The 17,849-nt window shown below is 41.0% G+C and overlaps 1 protein-coding gene across 3 annotated transcripts in view; it reads right to left on the bottom strand.

Annotated features, from left to right (window-relative positions):
- Positions 1 to 211: 211 nt before the first annotated feature.
- Positions 212 to 17,849, bottom strand: part of pik3cd (phosphatidylinositol-4,5-bisphosphate 3-kinase, catalytic subunit delta) — a 41,498-nt gene continuing 23,860 nt past the window's right edge. For 2 of the 3 annotated variants that reach the window (XM_029719392.1, XM_029719395.1), the window contains exons 15-22: positions 16,736 to 16,914; positions 16,371 to 16,480; positions 15,159 to 15,237; positions 13,502 to 13,669; positions 9,453 to 9,579; positions 1,989 to 2,134; positions 1,351 to 1,483; positions 212 to 866 (exon numbers count right to left, since the gene is read on the bottom strand). In XM_029719392.1, coding sequence (XP_029575252.1) covers positions 729 to 866; positions 1,351 to 1,483; positions 1,989 to 2,134; positions 9,453 to 9,579; positions 13,502 to 13,669; positions 15,159 to 15,237; positions 16,371 to 16,480; positions 16,736 to 16,914 — 1,080 coding nt within the window. In that variant the 3' untranslated portion in view covers positions 212 to 728. The remainder of the gene's footprint in view (positions 867 to 1,350; positions 1,484 to 1,988; positions 2,135 to 9,452; positions 9,580 to 13,501; positions 13,670 to 15,158; positions 15,238 to 16,370; positions 16,481 to 16,735; positions 16,915 to 17,849) is intronic. The other variant, XM_029719394.1, reaches the window with a different exon arrangement.

Below are 17,849 nucleotides of genomic sequence, written 5' to 3'. Positions count from 1 at the left end.
GTACAGAGCCAAAACAGCAAAACAACGTGTCACTGTATCAATACTTTTGGAGCTCACTGTACAGCAGAGGATATATTTCAAATGAAAATAATAACATTCAAAAGTAAAAAAATAAAAAAATAAATCATAGAATGAATGTAAACCGCATGAAACACTTGAGGTCCTACGTACCTCTCTCTGGCCTGGTCATTTAAGTATTTTCACTGCAAACAACTTATCAAGTCATTTAATCAATGGCATCATCATTACTCAATCTCCTATTACAGTATTTCACATATAATTTAACTCCTCTCTCTTACTACTCTCCTGACAATATGTTGATACATTGTTTCATTAGGCATTATTACGTTGTTTGCTCCCAATTTGGTTTGAGATCGTCACTTTCAGGGCGCTGTTCATGTGGTGATAGGTCTGGTTGACACGGGGCGTGCCCACGTGCAAATGATTTTCAACGCTGTACTGTCTGTACGATACAGTAACAATGGCAATTACTCCCGATGAAATGTGACTGTCAACAAGTACTTGCAGTTTTGCATCAGTTCATAAACCATAAGCATGACTGCCAGTCAGGTGTAAACATCTGTAAAACATTGCCAAATGCTCTTATTTTACGACAAAGACTTCAGTGCATTTTCATTCCATTTGGCTCCATCAGCTGAAAACCCTGATCAGATCGACAAATCAGGGGTATTAAGGTTCAGAACGCTTCTCCGGACAGTGGCTTTTATTCAAAGTCTGCTATCTTTGGCTAGGGAGTGCATCATCCAGTTCACCTTGGTCTTCCAGCTCTCTCTCAGAGCTTCGTTAAACTTCACTTTGAAATTCTTCAGCGCTTCTTCCTCCGATTTCCCCAAAGCCAATGAGTCCTTAGAAAAGGGTGAGACAAGAACAACAATATCAGAAGGATGATGGATGTGCCTTTACCATTAAAAACAACTCACATTACTATATTGGTAATCATCATCAATATTAATTTCATGATCATTAGATTATCATCATCATTGTTAGCAAGGTCCCTGCCACCACCACCCTAAACAATCACTATCATTGAGGTCCTTGCAACCAACATCAACATTATCATCAATCGCACTAGTCATCGACATCATCACCATCATTAGTAGCTGCAGACGTATCCTTGTAACCATCACCAAATCATAACCATATTTTGAAAAGGACACTGATCTCAGGTGTAGGACCTTGCATAGACGTTATCTGACTACTGTGGCTAAAACGAGAGGAACTAACAAGTGTAAAATAACATAAATCATTGTGTGTGTAGGAGTGATGTACTACAGTATGCATAATGCTCCGTTCAACATATCCGGCAATAAAAGGAGGCGCTCCTCTCACCTTTAGGTACTGGATGTCCTTGAAGGAGCTCAGCTCAGGCAGTCCGGCTGCTTTCATCATGGCAAACAGGTTAACAAACAGAGTCCCATTGCGACACAAGATCTTATAGGCCTGCTCACAGCACTCTCTGAACCTGTTGGTGGCACAATACGAAAGGTACCAATCCATTATCATGGAGCTTCAGGATCACCGTAAAATAAGTATGCATGGTTATATAAGTACGTATAAGTAAAAGTATTCACAGTTGGGTGCTAACAAATCACCAACAATATGAGATTGACAAATACATTAAGATGACTGGATGTGCCCCCTATAGTCTCTGATTTGGAGTAAAAACAAAACGAATGGAATTATATGACTACGGTGACAGATTCGTAAAACATCATTATATTTCTTTCTCTTTTATTTTTTATCTTGGCACAACTCTATATTAACAGAGACAATACAGTGTTGGATATGAACAATATATAATACAATATAAATACAATACGATATAATACTATATAACATAATATATGCCATTTAGCAGACGGTTTTATCCAAAGAGCCTGACAGTCATGCGTGCATACATTTTTCGTATGGTTGGCCACAGCGGGAATTGAACACACGATAGGAGATGGATTGATTTCATGTTTTACCGTTCAAACTTCTCACTGTTGTTGGTCCTCCCTTGTTGGATGACGTGGACAAAGTCATACGTCAGAATAAAAGGCACACGTTCCCTGTTGATCCCAAATTTGCTCTTGAAGTTTCCCAGAAAGTGCCCAAAGTCAATGTGGAACAGCTAAAAGAGGAAAAAAAGAGGGAAGTCAAGCAGGAGATTAACAGAAGTTTTCCACACCATCCAAACATTATTATGAAACATCATTATTCGAGATTCCCATTGTAGCTGCAGGCAAATGAGGTCTTAAAAATGGATCAGATTAAATATGTTGGTAACACAAGCATAATAACTTATGAGCAACCCATTAAATGTAGAATAAACTGGAAGATCTCCGCTTGAGACTATCCTACCAACGGGACATTAAAGAATGTAATATCTTGTTTCACCGAGTCGTGGCTGAACGACGACGCAGATAATATTCAGTTGGCTGGGTTGTCCGTGCATTGACAGAACAGGTACGTGTGTCTATTTGTCAATAACATTTGGTGCGCGATTTCTAATATTAAGGAGGTCTCGAGGTATTGCTCGCCTGAGGTAGACCACACTATCTACCATATTTTTTATAGCCGTCTATTTACCACCACAAACGGATGTTGGCACTAAGACTGCACTCAACGAGCTGTATAAGGCCATAAGAAAACAATAAAATGCTCATCCAGAAGCGAGCACTCCTAGTAGTCAGGGACTTTAATGCAAGCAAACTTAAATCCGTTTTACCTCATTTCTACCAGCATGTGCAACCAGAGGAAAACAAACTCTAGACCACCTTTACTCCACACACAGAGACACATACAAAGCTCTCCCTTGCCCTCCATTTGGCAAATCTGACCATAATTCTATCCTGATTCCTGCTTACAAGAAAAAACGAAAGCAGGAAGTACCAGTGAGATGGTTTGGGATGAGTTGGACCACAGAGTGAAGGAAAAGCAGCCAACAAGTGCTCAGCATATCTGGAAACTCCTTCAAGACTGTTGGAAAGGCATTCCAGGTAAAGTTGGTTGAGAGAATGCCAAGAGTGTGCAAAGCTGTCATCAAGGCAAAGGGTGGCTACTTTGAAGAATTTAAAATATAAAATATATTTAGATTTGTTCAACACTTTTTTGGTTACTACATGATTCCATATATGTTATTTCATTGTTTTGACATCTTTTCTACAACGTAAAAAATAATAAAAATAAAGAAAAACCCTGGAATGAGTAGGTGTGTCCAAACTTTTGACTGGTACTGTATGTTTTGATTTTTAATACATTGTATGGCTGCATGATGCGATTAATGATGAATAGAAAAAAGTCGCTTTAATGGCATGAACTCTGCTCTGTTTTTTTGTGCAGTCTATAGACACTACATCAGTCATTCATTCACAATTTGACAAGGACTTGATAATGCCTAGAATTTCACGGCAGCATCCCCTTTGTGTGGCCGTAATGCACCTTAAAAAAAAATCGATGCCTTTTGCGGCCAGTGACCGTTGTGCCCTTCTCCCTGAGTGCTGCGTACTCCATCATGTGATCAGATCTTTCTCACAGGCTACAAGTGAAGAGACACATTGGGGTTGCAACTACGCACGTGCTTATTCAATTCTGAGGTGCATAGAGAAATTGAAAGAACTGTCCACATTTACTTTTCGTCAGCCAACAAGATGAGTAGGCCCTAACGAACAGCAAAAGCACTAGCAATCTACTATCCCCATAGCACAAAAATCAAACTTTTCTATTCTGTGCAATAAATAAATATTCCAAACAGTCTGGGACAGTTGTGGGATGCGATAGATCCCAAATTAATTCAACCACTAGCATCCAAAAAACTTTTTTATGCAATGTGGCTGACGCAACAGATCAGAACGTTTAGCTCAAAATATTGATAAACTATTAGACTATATCTTAAAATTACAAGAGCAGCAATGCGCACATGGTAGTCAGCTATAAGCGCAAATGTTGCATTAGCGGAAAACACCATTATCAAAAGTCACTGCAAATGCAATTATACATGTAATGCTAATATTATAAAGGTGCATTTTTATGGTGAAAATGATCTTCCCCAAACTTGAAACTCAGCGCTGTTTATCTATACCAGTTAGGCTTGTAAAACCGATTCATATGCTTAATTTTAAGAAGTTGTGGCCATTTAGTTGTGATACAAACCTCATTAAAACATATAGGCCTATGGGCTAGGCCACATGAGGTGTGCGACAATGATTACAAAAAGTAAAAAAATAAATAAATACATTGTTTCTTATGCTGGGCATCATTCACAAGTGATAATATATAATTCACAATTGATAGGCTAATATTGTCACCTATCAGACTATTCTTGATTTCATCTTGTCTTCACATATACTAAATAATATATGTGTGAAATTTGTTTTGATTTAGAATGGACCATTATCATGCACCTGTATCGAAACAGGGGCAGCGAAAAAAATACATGTCATCTATGCACTTAAGTAGCGAATGGAGGACGATTTTCCCCGTAGTTTATTTTCATGCCAGCCAGGTAGGCTATACTCCTGTTGTAAATATAAGCAATGTGCTTAGTATTAGGAAAGTTGAGAAATAAATATAGTAGGCCTAGCCTATAGAAAGCTGATGGGATCCTCGTCTTTTTATTAGCGGCCATCACTCTGTTTTCTCCCGCAATTGCATAGCCTATAGAAATGTTGCGCAATGGACTCTCATGAAGTATTTGATTAGATTTTCAAATACATTTGCATTGATGTCAGCGTGATTAGAGGGACAATTGAGTGCAGAGTAACAGGCAGTTAAGCAAGTTTGGTAGGGTACTAATGACCAGCAGCAGCATTAGAGTTTGGAGAAGCCTAATTACCATGACTAAATGATCATGTGGAATTTGACTGCCTTCGTGACTCATGACCGCTGGTGTGTCGGTAATGTGGTCACAGCAACAGCCCTAAGCATCGGTCCCCAGATCCTCAAAAAGTTCTACAGCTGCACCATCGAAAGCATCCTGATCGGTTGCATCACCGCCTGGTATGGCAACTGCTCAGCATCCAAACGTAAGGTGCTACAGAGGGTAGTGCGTACGGCCCAGTACATCACTGGGGCCAAACTTCCTGCCATCCAGGACCTATATACTAGGCGGTGTCAGAGGAATTGTCAGACTCCAGTCACCCAAGTCATAGATTGTTCTCTCTGTTACCGCACGGCAAGCGGGACCGCAGCGCCAAGTCTAGGCTCCTTAACAGCTTCTACCCCCAAACTATAAGGCTGCTGAACAATTAACAAAATGGCCACCTGGACTATTTACATTGACTCCCCCCTTTCATTTTACACTGATGCTACTTGCTGTTTATTATCTATGCATTGTCACTTTCCCTAACTACATGTACAAATTACCTCGACTAACCTGTACCCACGCACATTGACTCAGTACCAGTATATATAGCCTCGGTATTGTTATTTTATTGTGTTAATTTTGATTTTATTTTTTACTTTAGCTTATTTAGTAAATATTTTCTTTACTCTATTTCTTGAACTGCATTGTTGGTTAAGTGCTTGTAAGTAAGCATTTAACAAATACCTGTTGTCTTTGGTGCATGTCACAAATAACATTTGATTTGATTTTTTAAATGCTTTATAGATTATGATGAATTATATAAATTCTTATTAAGTGGCTAGTTTGCATCATCTGTCTTCATTAAAACCACTGCAAAGGTTTTGCCTTCAAACTTTGTTTTTAACAGTGGTGTGAAGTACTTACAGTTGAAGTCGGAAGTTTACATACACTTAGGTTGGACTCATTCAAACTTTTTTTTCAACCACTCCACAAATTTCTTGTTAACAAACTATAGTTTTGGCAAGTCGGTTAGGACATCTACAAGTCATTTTTTCAACAATTGTTTACATACAGATTATTTCACTTATAATTCACTGTATCACAATTCCAGTGGGTCAGAAGTTTACATACACTAAGTTGACTGTGCCTTTAAACAGCTTGGAAAATTCCAGAAAATTATGTCATGGCTTTAGAAGCTTCTGATAGGCTAATTGACATAATTTGAGTCAATTGGAGGTGTACCTGTGGATGTATTTCAAGGCCTACCTTCAAACTCAGTGCCTATTTGCTTGACATCATGGGAAAATCAAAAGAAATCAGCCAAGACCTCAGAAAAAAAATTGTAGACCTCCACGTCTGGTTCATCCTTGGGAGATATTTCTAAACGCCTGAAGGTACCACATTCATCTGTACAAACAATAGTACGCAAGTATAAACACCATGGGACCACGCAGCCGTCATACCGCTCAGGAAGGAGACGCGTTCTGTCACCTACAGATGAACGTACTTTAATGCGAAAGGTGCAAATCAATCCCAGAACAACAGCAATGAACCTTGTGAAGATGCTGGAGGAAACGGGTACAAAAGTATCCATATCCACAGTAAAACGAGTCCTATATCGACATAACCTGAAAGGCCACTCAGCAAGGAAGAAGTCACTGCTCCAAAACCGCCATAAAAAAGCCAGACTACGATTTGCAACTGCACATGGGGACAAAGATCATACTTTTTGGGAGAAATGGTCTGATGAAACAAAAATAGAACTGTTTGGCCATAATGACCATCGTTATGTTTGGAGGAAAAAAGGGGAGTCTTGTAAGCCGAAGAACACCAGCACGGAGGTCGCAGCATCATCTTGTGGGGGTGCTTTGCTGCAGGAGGGACTGGTGCACTTCACAAAATAGATGGCATCATGAGGAAAGAAAATGATGTGGATATATTGATGCAACATCTCAAGACATTAGTCAGGAAGTTAAAGCTTGATCGCAAATGGGTCTTCCAAATGGACAATGACCCCAAGCATACTTCCAAAGTTGTGGCAAAATGGCTTAAGGACAACGAAGTCAAGGTATTGGAGTGGCCATCACAAAGCCCTGACCTCAATCCTGTAGAAAATTTGTGGGCAGAACTGAAAAAGTGTGTGAGAGCAAGGAGGCCTACAAACCTGACTCAGTTACACCAGCTCTGTCAGGAGGAATGGGCCAAAATTCACCCAACTTATTGTGGGAAGCTTGTGGAAGGCTACCCAAAACGTTTGACCCAAGTTGAACAATTTAAAAGGCAATGCTACCAAATACTAATTGAGTGTATGTAAACTTCTGACCCACTGGGAATGTGATGAAATAAAAGCTGAAATAAATCATTCTCTTTACTATTATACTGACATTTCACATTCTTAAAATAAAGTGGTGATCGTAACTGACCTAAAACAGGGAATTGTTACTAGGATTAAATGTCAGGAATTGGGAAAAACTGAGTTTAAATGTATTTGGCTAAGGTGTGTGTAAACTTCCGACTTCAACTGTAAGTACTACTTAAGTAGTTTTTGGGGGTATCTGTACTTTATTATTTATATTTTAGACAACTTTTACTCCACTATATTCCTTAAAATAATGTACCTTTTACTCCATACATTTTCCCTGACACCTAAAAGTACTTATTACATTTATAATGCTCAACCAGGACAGAATTAGGGCATCTATCAATATAACATTTTGTCATCCCTACTGCCACAAACACTACTGTGTTTGTAAATTATGTCTGAGTGTTGGAGTGTGCCTGTCTGTCCATTTTTTTAAATAATAAGATAATCGTGCCGTCTGGTTTGCTTAATATAAGGAATCTCATGTATAGCATTTACTTTTACGCAAGTATGACGATTGAGTACTTTTTCTACCACTGTACTTAAGTACATTTAAAACCAGATACCTTGGGACTTTTACTGAAGTAGTATTTTACTGGGTAACTTTCACTTGAGTCATTTTCTGTTAAGGTATCTTTATTTTTACTCAAGATTGACATTTGAGTACTTTTTCCACCACTGGTTTTGAATGACGACGTTCTGGCATGTCTGCCTCGTGATTGATTCCTTTTTCAAAGTTACTAAGAGAGTCTGTCATTGATCCAAGACCATAGTCACTGCTGTTGCCAAGTGTTGTGTTTTCAATGACAATTAGCATTGCTGTGTGTTGTAAGATGTGTCACTTTGTGGTAGAACTAACTACTACGCATATGTATCTATCCATCCAAAAGTATGTGGACACCCCTTCAAATGAGTGGATCTGGCTATTTCAGCCACACCCGTTGCAGACAGGTGTATAAAATCAAGCATACAGCCATGCAATCTCCATAGACAAACATTGGCAGTAGAATGGCCTTACTGTGACTTTCAACGTGGCACCGTTATAGCATGCCACCATTCCAACAAGTCTGTTCGTCAAATGTCTGCCCTGCTAGGGCTGCCCTGGTCAACTGTAAATGCTGTTATTGTGAAGTATAAACGTATAGGAGCAACAACGGCTCAGCCTCAAAGTGGTAGGCTACACAAGCTCACAGAACGGGACCGCCGAGTGCTGAAGCGCTTAGCACGTAAAAATCGTCTGTCTTCGTTTGCAACACTCACTACAGAGTTCCAAACTTTCTCTGGAAGCAACGTCAGCACAAGAACTGTTCGTCAGGAGCTTCATGAAATGGGTCTCCATGGCCGAGGAGCCACACACAACCCTAAGATCACCACCCGCAATGCCAGGTGTCGGCTGGAGTGGTGTAAAGCTTGCCACCATTGGACTTTGGAGCAGTGGAAACAGGTTCTCTGGAGTGATGAATCACGCGCTTCACCATCTGGCAGTCCGACGGACGAATCTGGGTTTAGCGGATGCCAGGAGAACGCTACCTGCCCGAATGCAATCCTAATGCTACAGCATACAATGACATTATAGACGACTCTGTGCTTCCAACTTTGTGGCAACAGTTTGGGGATGGCCCTTTCATGTTTCAGCATGGCAATGCCCCTGTACACAAATCGAGGTCCATACAGAAATGTTTTTTCGAGATCAGTGTTTAACAACTTGACTGGCCTGCACAGAGCCCCGGACCTCAACCCCATCGAACACCTTTGGGACGAATTGGAAGTCCGACTGCGAGCCAGGCCTAATTGGCCAACATTAGTGCCCAACCTCACTAAAGCCCGTGGCTGAATGGAAGCAAGTCCCTGCAGCGATGTTCCAACATGTAGTGGAAAGCCTTTCAAGAAGAGTTGGAGGCTGTTATAGCAGTAAAGCGGGGACCAACTCCATATTAATGCCCATGATTTTGGAATGAGATGTTTGACGAGCAGGTGTCCACATACTTTTGGTCATCTATCGATCCATCCACCTATCACATGTAGTAGAGTCAGTATCATAGTTTTTGAGAGGCCAAATGTGATTATTTTGACTTACTGGCATTTCCATTGTCTGTCTAAGAATAAGTGTTTATCGGTTTACTTTATGAATGATTCATTGTGTAAGATAAAAAAAACTAAACATTTTTGTTTCTTAGGTATAAACAATGAGTTCTATTCCTACTAGGAATACCCACTCTAACCAGACTTATACAAATTATCAAGATTCTACACAAAAAAAAAAGGAAATCCTGTGCATCTCACCTGCCCAGTCTCCTTGATCATGATATTGTCGTTGTGGCGATCTCCGATACCCAACACGTAAGTGGCTACACAGTAACCAGCACATGATAGTGTGAACTCCTCAATGGCCTGGTCAAGTTTATCCCTGCTGACAAAATAGATGAGAGAGAGAGGAGAGACCACATGGGATCAGTTTGCTTTCTCCACACTTTCTTTTATCCCTTCCTCCATTGAATGTTATATCTCTTTACCTTTCTCTCACATTCCCAAGTCACATTTCCCCCTCTCTCTCTCAATATAGGTGAGGCGTGAGGCAGGTTTTTCTCACAGCTCTATTAAATATTTGCAGAGAATTTTCGGAGGGTGACAGATGATTGCCAGCCATGTTACAACACGGTCCTGTCTAGACGTCTATTGGGTTCACTATGTTAAACTATTACAGCTATTCCCCACTCCATTCTAACCAAGAGGCTTTAACACTTTGCAGCTTCTGTGTGATATGGAGCTGTTTTTCCAGCCCTTGCTCTGCACCCACCCAACATTACTTATATGACGCCAATAGTTTCTACATTATTTAAAGGTTTAGCTTGTCTGTCGAAACATTGGTTATTAGGTTATTCAATTATTGCATCTGAGCTCCTAGAGTGTGGGGCTCTTCTTTTCTTTTTCAAGTGTTCTACTCCTCTAGCCAGTACCTCTCCTAAACAGGTGTTCCACTCCGCTAGCCAGCACCTCTCCTAAACAGGTGTTCCACTCCGCTAGCCAGCACCTCTCCTAAACAGGTGTTCCACTCTGCTAGCCAGCACCTCTCCTAAACAGGTGTTCTACTCCGCTAGCCAGCACCTCTCCTAAACAGGTGTTCTACTCCGCTAGCCAGCACCTCACCTAAACAGGTGTTCCACTCCGCTAGCCAGCACCTCACCTAAACAGGTGTTCTACTCCGCTAGCCAGCACCTCTCCTAACCAGGTGTTCTACTCCGCTAGCCAGCACCTCTCCTAACCAGGTGTTCTACTCCGCTAGCCAGCACCTCTCCTAACCAGGTGTTCTACTCCGCTAGCCAGCACCTCTCCTAACCAGGTGTTCTACTCCGCTAGCCAGCACCTCTCCTAAACAGGTGTTCTACTCCGCTAGCCAGCACCTCTCCTAACCAGGTGTTCTACTCCGCTAGCCAGCACCTCTCCTAACCAGGTGTTCTACTCCGCTAGCCAGCACCTCTCCTAACCAGGTGTTCTACTCCGCTAGCCAGCACCTCTCCTAACCAGGTGTTCTACTCCGCTAGCCAGCGTAATTCCATCGATTAGCTTCTTGGGGGAAATGTATGAGAAAAGACACTAATGAGACTCCACCCCACTAAATGGAAACTGTGAGCCAACAAATTGGGCCAAATGTCCCCTTCCCTTCCGAAATTCAAAAGACAAATACACCTGAATACACCTGCAAAATCGTGATTTGTCTAAATGATAAGTGACAAACATCTGCGCACTGTAAAAAAAGTTCCTTGTTAGTCGTCGCCTCCCACAGTCTGTTGACAGACGCTACCATACTATCCGGTGTTACGTCCATCTGTCCATGAGAGATTAGGATTGAAATCCCGCCAGTCAGCATCAAAGGCAACTGCAAAAACGCTCTCACAACTAGCCAGTATGATTGTCTTGGATTTATATGTTTAAACAGCTAATAAACTCAGAGCTGGTGCAATTCACCTCTAAGGTCAAATCATAGGTCCAGTTTAGTATGTTTGAGAGCTACCCTATCTGTAATTCATTTTTTCTAAGATATACACTACCGGTAAAATGTTTTAGAACACCTAATCATTCAAGGGTTTTTCTTTACTTTGACTATTTTCTACATTGTAGAATAATGAAACTATGAAATAACACATATGGAACCAAAAAAGTGTTAAACAAATCTAAATATATTTTATATTTGAGATTCTTCAAATAGCCACCCTTTGCCAAGAGTGTGCAAAGCTGTCATCAAGGCATTCTCTCAACTAGCTTCACCTGGAATGCTTTTCCATCAGTCTTGAAAGAGTTCCCACATAGGCTGAGCACTTGTTGGCTGCTTTTCCTTCACTCTATGGTCCAACTCATCCCAAACCATCCAAATTTGGTTGAGGTCGGGGGTTTGTGGAGGCCAGGTCATCTGATGCAGCACTCCATCACCATCCTTCTTGGTTAATTAGCCCTTACACAGCCTGGAGGTGTGTTGGGTCAATGATAGTCCCACTAAGCCCAAACCAGATGGAACGGCGTATCGTTGCAGAATGCTGTGGTAGCCATGCTTGTTAAGTGTGCCTTGAGTTTTAAATAAATCACAGACAGTGTCACCAGTAATGCAACCCCCACACCATAACACCTCCTCCTCCATGCTTTACGGTGGGAAATACCCATGCGGAGATCATCCGTTCACCCACACCGCGTCTCACAAAGACCCGGCGGTTGGAACAAAAAATCTCAAATTTGGACTCTAGACCAAAGGACAATTTTCAACCGCTCGTGTTTCTTCGCCCAAGCAAGTCTCTTCTTCTTATTGGTGTCCTTTAGTAGTGGTTTCTTTGCAGCAATTGGACCATGAAAGCCTAATTCACACAGTCTCCTCTGAACAGTTGATATTGTTATGTGTCTGTTACTTGAACTCTATGAAGCATTTATTTGGGCTGCAATTTCTGAGGCTGTTAACTGTAATGAAATTATCCTCTGCAACATAGGTAACTCTGGGTCTTCCATTCCTGTGGCGGTCCTCATGAGAGCCAGTTTCATCATAGCACTTGATAGTTTTTGCAACTGCACTTGAAGAAACTTTAAAAGTTCTTGAAATGATCCATATTGACTGACTTCCATGTCTTAAAAAAATGATGGACTGTCATTTCTCTTTGCTTATTTGAGCTGTTCTTGCCATAATATGGACTTGGTCTTTTACCAAATAGGGCTATCTTCTGTATGCCCCCCTACCTTGTCACAACACAACTGATTGGCTCAAATGCATTAAGAAGGAAAGACATTCCACAAATTAACTTTTAAGAAGGCACACCTGTTAATTGAAATGCATTCCAGATGACTACCTCATGAAGCTGGTTGAGAGAATGCCAAGAGTGTGCAAAGCTGTCATCAAGGCAAAGGATGGCTATTTGAAGAATCTCAAATATAAAATAGATTAACACTTTTTTATTTAGTACATTCCATATGTGTTATTTCATAGTTTTGATGTCTTCACTATTATTCTACAATGTAGAAAATATTACAAATAAAGAAAAATTATTGAATAAGTAGGTGTTCTAAAACCTTTGACCGGTAGTGTAGTTGAAGATATTTTCAGATTACACTAACTATACCAAACATTAGGAAGACCTTCCTAATAAACTCCCCCCCTAAAAGCTTCACTTTCACCTGGTCAGTCTATATAATGGAAATAGCAGGTGTTCTTAATGTTTTGTATACTCAGTGTATATATTTTGCCCTCAGAAAAGCCTCAAATCGTCGGGGCATGGACACTACAAGGTGTCAAAAGCGTTCTACAGGGATGCTGGCCCATGTTGACTCCAATGCTTCCCACAGTTGTGTCAAGTTGGCTGGATACCCTTTGGGTGGTGGAAAATTCTTGATACACACGGGAAACTGTTGGGTGTGAAAAACCCAGCAGCTTTGCAGTTCTTGACACAAACCGGTGCGGCTGGCACCTACTACCATACCCCGTTCAAAGGCACTTAAATCTGTTGTCTTGCCCATTCACCCTCTGAATGGCACACAATTCATGTCTCAATCGTAGTAAGGCTTAAAAATCCTTCTTTAACCTGTCTCCTCCCCTTAATTTACACTGATTAAAGTGGATTTAACAAGTGACATCAATAAGGGATCATAGCTTTCACCTGGATTCATCTGGTCAGTCTGTCATGAAAGAGCAGGTGTTCTTAATGTTTTGTATACTCAGTGTATATTGAACATATAGAGATAGTGGATGACAGTCGGAAAAGATAGAGAGAGGTTGTGTCAAAGGGCAGTAGGCTGGATACAAGCCCATGCCGTCACCGAAGACATGACTGCTAGACCAGTGTCTCTGTCACACTTACTCTGGGTTCTTGGATTTAAGCCAGTTGAGCAGGGCATCTTTGTTGAAGGCAGCGGTAGCGGCACTGTTGCTGTTGTTGCGCTGGATGTTGGCGATGGTGTCTGAGTTTTTCACCACCTCGATGAGGCCTGTCTTGTTCCCGGTGGAGAGGCAGCCGTAGGGGATCATCCTTACAGAGACAGTAGAAAAAGTTAATTCATAAAGCATTATAAGGCCTATTATATGCTTATAACAAGTAATAACGCATAACTGTATGCATTTTTACATTTACATTTTAGTCATTTAGCAGACACTCTTATCCAGAGCGACTTACAGTAGTGAATGCATACATTTCATACATATCATACATTTTTTTTTTCTGTGCTGGCCCCCCGTGGGAATCGAACCCACAACCCTGGTGTTGTAAACACCATGCTCTACCAACTGAGCTACAGGGAAGGCTAAGTATGCCCTAAGTACATTGTTAGAAAACCATCATATCAATTTTCCCCGAACCTGTTCCCAGTAGGACCGTTTGACTGCAACGTCACCTACTGAATTCCAATCTAGGTTTCTTGCGTGCCACAAGCAAAACCCTAGGTATTAGCTTACGGGGCTAATGCAGGTCTTCAATGGGTCTCAAGCAAGGTTACTCATCCTGTAAGTGTGGTTCACCGAACCCACCTCTGTTATACAACTAGCTCCACTGCTAAGCAGGGTTGGAACCAGTTCATGAAACAAAACCGTAAAACAGAAAAATAATTCAATTTTTCAAGGAACAGAATCAGAACCATGAATGATAGTGGTCTATACTGTTCTGGAACAGAACCATTATTTTAAAAGCATGGGCACCGGTTAATAATGTTATTTTACGTTACAGGATTTTTTTCCAGTCCCACAAAAAACGCAACAAAAGCACCAATGCAAAGCCCTCCCCTCTGTCAATCAGAAACTTTTTCCAGTGTCTGCCTGCCAGCTGAAAATCTTTGCCAGTGTATGTGTAGGCTACCTGCCCCTCACCCTCCGAAGCATAGCTGTAGCCTACTTACATTACAAGCATGATTCAGAAAATAGGGAGAGATTTTTTATTAGAGAAGAATGGATTAACTTTTTCAATGCTAGTTCAGGATAATATAATTATCACATTTCACATTGGATTTATTAACTACAAAAAGGTAAGATGTGTTTTTAATTCTGGTGCCGCTCTGCACACACAAGCTAGCTAGCTTCAATGATAAACCAACTCTGAAGTCATTAAAAGTTCCTACATAGAAGCCACTCCTCCGTAGGTATAACTCTGTGGGCCTAATTTAGATAATGCATGTTATCACAAGTTGCCCAGTGCTTCAAGCCAAGCTGCCTCTTCCACTCTTCTCTCGCTTGTCTTTCCATCACAAATGTAAATAACTCACTGAGCTACAACTTTCCCGCTCCATAGCAAGCTTTTCTATCCACAAAGTAATTTAATGTCGAGCTAAATGTTAAAAATAAATAAATAAATAAAAAAAGGATTTTAAAAGGAACGATTAAAAAACAGTACTTTTTTTTGGTTGGAACCAGTTGAGAACTTTATTTTGCTGGTCGGAACAGTGAAACGGAACAAAAAAAAATAATGGTTCTGTTCAGAACGAAACGATTGGAAAATAATTTTGGTTCCAACCCCTGCTACTAACACATACCTTAGATCCAGTCCCTCTTTCTTCCAAAGGATTTCCATCAGCTGGATCATTTGGAGGGTCAGCATGTCTTGTCGGAGATCTGAAAGGATAGAGGTTATGTCAGGGTAAAGGTACATTTATATCCAACCGAAATGGGATGAAAATCCCAGATGCAGACTCCACAGAATTTTCCCCAGGTGGCCAGACTAACAATTTAGGCCAGTATGATTAATGGTCCCGATGGCATGCGCGCAAAATTAGCACGATAAAAGGTCGGTCTGAAGAGAAATAGTTAATAACTTTAATTTAAAAGTGACAGTACCTAATATTCTTGCATTGGACCAATATAAATGCGACATAACTCAATACACACAAATTGATGGGGGATAACACCGCAAATGATTAATCTATGAACAAGTGTTTATTTGTTGCATCTTTAACTGCATGGCCATAAATTAGGTAAATACAGTAGTAAAAGGGTATAGAAGAACAGAATAACTTGAATTTCTTGAAGGGATCTTCTTTTTGGAGTGGTTCAGAAAATAAAGAAATAAACATAGTAGTTTGGGGATACACACAGTAGACCTAGCTACTAGGCTGACAGGATGACGATAGCACAACATAAAAAAGCAAACTTTAAAAATAGTGCTACTCTCCATGGTGTTGGCTGACCGGTGTCTCTGATCTTAGATGAGGAAGATATCTGATATTCTGTATGGCGCAGCGGGCTGTGCATAGCCTAGGCTACAGACATAAGGCTAGCAGATAGGCAGCTAATTAACCTAGCTTGCTACATTGACGGAACTTGGAGATAATCTGGAGGGTCCGGGGTGAGTCTCTTTAGCTCTCCAGTTCTATGGAATTGCCCATGAAGCCAGTAGTGGTTCTTCTCCTCGACATTAGTCCCGATGCCCCTGGTTCTCTCAATCTGGATACTGCTTGCATCCTGCATCTCCATGGATACCACCAAGGATGCACTTGAGATGCGCAAACAAAGCTACCAAACAGCACTTAAACAGTGCTAAATGTGTGTCCAGTAGTTGACTAACACACTCCCACGAAGAGGACAGTCATACATACAGTACATATAATATGACAATAGTTAAGGCGACATACAGAACCAACACCACCGGTCACCATTACAGTGCCCCCCAAAAAATGCAAATAAAAAATATAACCTAAAAAAGTGTTTATGTATCATGTGGAATCCCCTGTGTTATTTGGATTTCTCACCATCTCCGTTCTTGAAGATTATGCCCACAGCGTCCCCCTGCACCCATTTGTTCTTGTACATGAGCCACAGGGGCTTCATCTTGGAGTCCATGAACTTGCATCTGTCCGCACTGCAACATCAAGCAAATTTGTTGACACTGGGAGAAGACTTCTCCCTATATAATATCATTTTAACCATTTGTAGGAAAAAAATAAAATACACAACATAGTCATTTCTAACACATAATTAATTAAAAGATGCTGAATGTAGCTATCAGTGCCCTTAAAACACGGAGGTGCATGATGTTTCCGTGTGTGTGTGCATTCCTGGGTGTCTGTCTGCGTCTGTGTGTGCGTGCCTGCATCTCTGTGTGTCAGGTACCCACCAAATCTCTGAGAGCTTGATGCTGGGATTGAGCGGGGACAGCAGGTATGAGAGGGCCTCCATGTAGGCCTCCTGTTTGATACACAGCTTCATGTCGTCTGTCATCTGCTGGCGTGACGTCTTCTGCCAGCCCGACTTCACAAAGTCATTCAGAGCCTTCATCTTGTTCAGAGCCTCGTTCTGCACAGAGAGAAGAGGAGGAGGGAGTACTGATAACGTTTTGGGATAGTACAGTGAGATACAGAAGATCGGGAGTTGGGATATAAAGAGGGGCACACACTGAAGAAATGTAAGGGCAAAGACAGCAGAGGCCGAGGTGAGACTAGTAGCGTTATGTGTGTGTTGGGGGGGGGTGATTGGTTATAATGCATTGATTGCTGCTAACCACATCATTCTTTGTGTTCTGGGCTCAAAACTGTATTGTTTAATTGTTGCACCTACTGGTTGGTAATTTCAAATGGGAAGAAACCCAGTAGGGGAGACTGGGCAATTGTAACAGCGGGCAATAGTAACATCTTGACTTTCTCCAAACATAAACAAGCTAGAGATGAAACTCACACAGTACATGCTCATTTAGGTAATTGCCCTGCTTGAAAAGTTTCAGCAAAATATCTCACTATTTACACATTTCATGAGCAAATGTTTGTTTTTTAGGGGTGAATGTAGTTTTTTAGGTGTGAATGTAGTTTGTTTTCCACCGGTTGTATTGTTCTTATGCTGTCCTGAGCATTAATGTCCAAAAACTCAAACTAGCAACATTTTCATCACTATATGTTGGCTAAACATTGGCATGATTGACATGTGTCAGTATTGTTGTCTATTGCTAGGCACATGAGGTTTTGTCATGGCTGCTGGGTTGGGGGTAATTGTAACACAGTGTTAAAATGATCCTGAGCCAAGCAGCAACATTATGAAAACAAATTATTTTTACTTTAAGGTTGTATGAATTATACATTAACTATACAAGTACTAACTTTAAATAGCCTTGGGGTCCTGTACAGTGCCAAATAAGTTGTTAACAGATATATTCTGGACACCATCAGACATTTCAGATGTTTTGAGAGGTACCGAATGGCCATGCACACTGTTACTGTAAATATTGGTTACGTACATAG

This window comes from Salmo trutta, chromosome 28 (genome assembly GCF_901001165.1).
Source record: "Salmo trutta chromosome 28, fSalTru1.1, whole genome shotgun sequence".
NCBI classification, from domain to species: domain Eukaryota; kingdom Metazoa; phylum Chordata; class Actinopteri; order Salmoniformes; family Salmonidae; genus Salmo; species Salmo trutta.
This window is presented reverse-complemented; position numbering and strand designations above follow the sequence as displayed.